The following is a 6,000-nucleotide window of genomic DNA, read 5'->3' on the forward strand; positions in this document are numbered from 1 at the left end:
ATGACAGGTCACTTTAAAATTTCAAATAACAACTTTAGCTAGAAATCTTTTATAAATATTAGTCCACATAAAGTTGTAAATTTTCAAAATCAGGCTCCATTAAAAAGGCAAAATTTACTTTAGTCAGTTCAGTCAAATTGTAGTAGCCTATTTCAATACTTAAGATGTGGGCCACGTCCTTATTTTTAGAGACCTGTTCAATAATAATATATCATTTGGAAGGTAATAAGTGTAATTTAATTCATACATTTCAGCATTTTATGTAAAATAAATAGGTTGCTATTACATATCGACTATTTTCAACTGAGAGCATCTAGTAAAACACTTATGATTAGGTTAATTTATGTTATATTTTCCCCTTAACTTGTAAAAAATTAATCAACCATTTTATGGTCTAATTTAGGTGCCTAATTAAAAACAGAGTTCAACACATGCTACACTGTCTTGCTAATAAATCTTGACAGCTTTGTAATGTGATGGTTTGTATTTCAAATTGTTGCATATAATTGTAAATTTTTTATCTTCACCCAGGAGCTTGAAGTGAGTTACATACTTGGTTTAAGATCCAGGACTGAAAAAGTGCAATTACTTCAAAAGGGATTATCCTCAACCAGATCTTATCTCAAATGTCCCTCAGTGAAGATAGAAACAGCATTGCCACCAGGTTTTTAGAAATAGACTAGTAAAATAGGAGAGAAATTGATTTTCTCAGCATTTATTAAATTAAAAATGTAGGAAAAGTTGCTATTTTCAGCTATTAGCTTTCAAGAGAGATTTTCTGAAGTTACTAGGTTTTAGAATCTAATTCTAAAGAAATCTACTCAAAGTATTAGTTACAATTGTCCTCTGATAAGTACAAGTTTTAATCTTGACTAGGGGCACTGTATTTCTTTTAAAGGAATAAATTCATTCCAAGAAAGTTTGGAACGTCTCTTTTAATCCTATGTCCTCCCACACCTCCCAGCCTTAAAAGGCGGGAAGGGAAGAGAATAAATCTATTCTCAGTAGGGACATTTGCTATGTTTTTTCAACCTTTATACTTGAGGGATATTTTGTCATTTTAATGACTTTTTTGACCCTGTCTAGTGCAGGCAAAGATACAAACTGCCATAGTGATGTAATTATCCTCTCTTTAGTCATAAACCAACTTTGGACATAGCAGCTAGTCTGTTCTAGAGCTGATATTCTTTTAAAGTTAATGACAGAGTGAGCAATCTGCACTGAAGACTCTGGAGGTACATCAGAAAACTCAAACTCTTTTAAAGCAAACCCAGTTTTGAATTCACATATGACCAATATGGTGTTCTTGGCCACTTAAGCAAGGGAGCACAGCAGAATGACGTTTGGATCAGGACTTCCTGGGTCAGTGTGTTAACCTTGCCATTTCCTAGCTGAGACATCTTGGGCAAGTTGCTTAACCTCTCTGTGCTTGTGTTTGCTCATCTATAAAAGTGCCTACTTCACAGGATTGTAATGAGGATTAAATTTGCTAATCCTATAAAACTTGAAATAGTGCCTGGCACATTAGGAAAACATCCAGTAAGTATTAGCTACCATTATTAAAACATAAGAACACACACACACACACAGACACACACGCACACACACATTTTTTTAAAAAATGTGGCCAACAGCATTAAAGTGTAAGCTTATTTTGTACAATCAAAAACGGAAAGAGTCAAAGTGGGGAAAGAGTTTCTGTTTCTGTAAAGTCTAAGGCACATTTCTACATAAAATTAATAATGACAATATTTGGCTAACTTAATTCCCAAACCGAGGTCATTAAATTTGTGAAAATCTACCAAACTTACACCAAATCAAAAAGAGAAAATTATTTTAAAATGAATCTATTTAATTTAAGCTTAAATCAATATTCAGAGTCTAAAAGTACAGGGTGTGTGCTTTTTCCAACCTGGCAAATGTGAGGTTCTCCTGAACCACAGCCCCAGAGTTCTCAAACACCGTCACACCCTGGAACAGAAGGTAAAGGCCCGTTTCACCAAAAGTCCTGCTCAGTCACTGCTTGGGGTGCTCAACAGCACCTGCTAAATTTGGAAGACCAAATTCAAGAAAGAGAGCTGGATAATGAACAGAATAAGTAATGCCGCCAAGAGTTTTAATCCTAGACTAAAATATACTTGGGTTACAGGGCAGATGCGCTCCACGCACTAGCGCGTTTGATTTTTGCACAAACGAGGCAGAGAAAAAGCTTCTGAGCTCTGGCTAGTGGTGAAGTCACCACGGTGGACTTCATCCCACCACAATCCCTCCTATTCTGGCTGAGGGGGCAAAGTGGAAGGAACAATCAATTTCTGCGACTTCATGCAAATCTGCCCAGGCCCCGTGCTGGCTACTGGTTAGGCCACTAACTGGACTGACTGTATACCAACTGATTAAGCACATTTACAACTCGCGCAAGCACAAGCAATACCTCCTCTAACGGATTACGATGCTGACCCCCGGGTTCAACCATCCGTGCCCATAGCTTTTTAATGTCTTCAATATGTCTCACTGCTTCCAAAATATCCGCCCCCCTCTTTTATTTTCTCGTTATGAGGACTTATTTTAACCACGTGTCTGAACGGCAACTCTCTCAGGTTAATTACTGCTTTGTGCTCTTCTCCAATCTGCTGCCTGCCTGTACGGATAGCGCGGGTGATACAATCGAGATGAAACTCTGGAGAGCAGCAGTGCTTTGCCCAGGGGAAGAGACTCCAGCGAGGGCAAAGAGCGCTCCCTATGCAAGGGATTTTAGCAAAAGCGTTCTGGGTCAAGCGTCTCCTCCCGGTGTGGCTGTAAAATTGAAACGGCTGCCTTCAAAATAATCTTGGTCCAGATATTTGCTCAGACATCCAGAATATTTTCATTAATTAAAAAATTTTAATTAAGCAGAGGACATTTAAAATGTTTTTTTTTTTTCTTTACAAAATCCACTAACCCTGAGGCCACGCCCGGCGCTGCTGGGGAACTCCGAGTTTGGGGGGAGTTGCGGTGCTTGGGCTTCCTCCTCATGCCGCCGGGTTCGCGGGGTCACCGCCGCGGACCTGGGGCTCTTGGCCGGGACAGCGCGGAAGGCCCAATTCGTCAGTTTAGGGAGATGGCTCGGATGGTTGATGAACTTTCCGCCTCCCGCTACCCAGCCCAACTCCTGCGGCCACCAAGTCCAGCGGCCCCCAGGCTCCTGTCCTATCCGAGGCTCCCGGCTACGCTCCCCGCTGCAGGCGCGCAGTGAGATTTTCCAGAGCGACTTCGTTCTTTATTCAGCATTTCTGAGTCAATCAAAAGGAACGTGGCAGGTGGAGAACAGCCACCTAAGCGATTGCGCGAATCTTCCTGTGGGGATTTCCACAGCCTACACCAGGTGCTTCTAAAACTGCCTGACATGAAAGATTCAGTTAGTTTCCTGCCAGTGCCTCCCAGCCTGGTGTGTCTGATCTCAGAAAACCCAGGCTGCTTCCAATCTCTGGTGATTCCACCCGGAAGGGCGCGAGCGATCGCCTACCACCTCGGCCCCGAGATCTGCATCCTAGAAGGAGCAGAAGTGGTGGTAAAAGTAAAAATACGATCAATGACAATAGCTAACAATTAGAGAGGCCGCACATGCTAGACAGGTAACTGACCACCCCTGCGCACTCCCGCCTTCCAGCCCTATGGAGAACCACATGAATTCATTGCACGTAGGGGGAGCACAGAGGCTCGGCGCCGCTAGCGAGCTACCAAAAGCCAGAACTTGTCGGCTAGGTGTCCGACTCTAGAGCCTTCGTTCTTAATAGTCGGTGTCCACAGCCAGGGAACGGTGGGACGGATGACTGTAACGGCTGAAACTTGGGCAACTGGTGACGACAATAAAAACATGAAGGACAAAAGGAAAAGGAGGGCGAGTCAGGGAAGATAGTGGGTTTTAATCCACTGGGTCAGCCCCTTTTACCTCCCATCCTTTCCTGGGGCCTAAAGAGAGCATGGGAACAGGGAGTGGAGCTCGGTTCGACTCTTCCCTTCGTTTTTCCGAAGTCTCGAGCCTCTTGGAGACTCATTGGACCTAGAGAGTGCCGGGTAGTCAGTGGAGTCATGTAATGAAAATTGGTGTGTGGGGAGGGGAGGGGCGGTGATCAGATAGAAGGGGTGGGAACCGCTGGCTGGGTCCTCTGGTTGGCAAAGAGGTTTCCGAAGGCCGGAGTCTGGACCCTCTGGTCCATCCGCGCCTCATCCGAAGCTTGGTCAACCCAACCGCTCATCCCAAAGACTGGCAGCCACGAGGAAGCGTTGTGCAGAGGTCGTGATTATAACCTCGGGCGTTGTCCCTTTGGAACAAGACCCACAACTCAACTGGAGAACAGTTTCCGGAAGCCCCGACTTCCAGGCAATCCATATGTCTTAATCAGTGGACCCCCGATATTCGTTGCGCCCCGACGTGTAAAGGGCCCACGGAAACACGCGTTCTTGCCCTCGCTCTGCCAGCACCCATGCCGGAGAGGCGGCCGGTGAGTAGTGCCCGGGGCGCCAGGAAGCCAGCAAAGCTGCGCGCTGCTCCTGGCCGCTGCAGTGAGTGCATTTGCCCGACAGGGACCAGCACTGCTCCACGCTCCACACGCCGCAAGCAGCCGGCCGCCCACCCATCTGCCAGGCGGAGGCGCAGGGCCACCCATTCAGGTTTCCCACCCAGCTGAGTGCTCGTCAGCGAAACGTGTATGGCTCTCTTTGGGTTTGGGTTCCAGTAAGGAGGGGGACCGTAATAAAAAAAAAAAGTGAACAGACTCTCCTCAGCCTTAGAAGGACGCCGTCACTCCCACTCCTACTCCCACGTCCCCATCTGGGGAGCAGAAGCTGCTCTAGAAGTTGGTCTAGGGTGGAGACCCTGGCCAGCGGGGCGCAGAACGTCCCCAGAGCTGAGTAATAACACTAGGTCAGTCTTTTTGGACACGGCCACAATTAGAGGGTTGAGTGCTTTCTTGAGAGCCGCCTCAGTCACTATCGCCATTCTTTGAGAGCTTTCCTGATTAATTCTAGGGTAACGTGAGCCACTGAGCTGCCAGAGCTTCTCGAGAAGTTTCTGTGAGTTATGGGAGAGGGGAACGCACGCCCGGTTTGTTCTCTACCCCTCCCCGCCCCCAGTAGTCTGAGGCTGTACCCTTGTCACTTCCCCAGCACACGACACATGTCTCCTCTCCCGTTCTGAATTGCAGTTGGCGTTCCTGGCCCAGGGAAACTCACCGGTACCAGGCGAGGCCCTTGTCGTAACTGCGGTCGAAGAAGTGGGGCTCTGCGCCCACAGCGCGCACGTCCGGATGCACGCGCAGGAATTCGAGCAGTGCCCGCGTGCCGCCCTTCTTAACGCCGATGATGATGGCCTGCGGCAGCTGCTTGCTCCCCGACCCACTAAAGAAGCTAGAGATGGGGCTTGGGGAGTCCGGCGTCTCGGGACTCTGCTCCTCCTGGCTCGCGGCGCTCTCGGCCGTCTCCTTTCCCGCAGCTAATAGGGTGGCTGGTGCTGCCTGGAACGGCAGCCTGGGAGAAGCCCCGTCGGAACCTGTCGCCATAGCTGATGGAGGGTGGGCGGCGCGGGACCCCGAGCCCAGCAGCAGCAGCCCCGGAGCGGCGGCGCACGAGCCGGCGCACGAGTACAGGAACATGTAGAGCCAGATGCAAAGCATGGCGAAGAGCAGCGCGAGTTTTCTCCTCACCGGTGGCGGAGGCGGCGGCGGCTGCGGCAGAAGCCGGCCGGGGACATCGAGGCAGGATCGGCCGCTGCTCAGGCGCTGCCCCATGCGCTGCCCGCGGGCGCAGCGAGGGGCATGGCTCAACACATGGCGCGAGTCCCGCCGGAGCAGTGAGCGCGGAGAGGGTTCCCTTGGCCCTCTGGACGCCCGGTAGTTCGGTTTACTGCCCCCGCTCTCCCGCGGCCACCGTTGCTGCTGCTGTTCTTCCCCAGGCGGCGGCGGCAGCAGTAGCGGCGGCGGCTTTTGACATGTTGCCCTGAGGAGCCGCAACTGGAACGAAAGT

At 49.1% G+C, this 6,000-nt stretch overlaps 1 protein-coding gene across 1 annotated transcript in view; it reads right to left on the reverse strand.

The window, feature by feature from the left end:
• Positions 1-5,791, reverse strand: part of HS3ST3B1 (heparan sulfate-glucosamine 3-sulfotransferase 3B1) — a 40,455-nt gene extending 34,664 nt beyond the window's left edge. Inside the window, exon 1 of the mRNA XM_016161227.2 lies at positions 5,212-5,791. Coding sequence (XP_016016713.2) covers positions 5,212-5,765 — 554 coding nt within the window. The 5' untranslated portion in view covers positions 5,766-5,791. The remainder of the gene's footprint in view (positions 1-5,211) is intronic.
• Between the last annotated feature and the right edge of the window lie 209 nt (positions 5,792-6,000).

Source organism: Rousettus aegyptiacus, unplaced genomic scaffold (genome assembly GCF_014176215.1).
Source record: "Rousettus aegyptiacus isolate mRouAeg1 unplaced genomic scaffold, mRouAeg1.p scaffold_m13_p_6, whole genome shotgun sequence".
NCBI classification, from domain to species: Eukaryota; Metazoa; Chordata; class Mammalia; order Chiroptera; family Pteropodidae; genus Rousettus; species Rousettus aegyptiacus.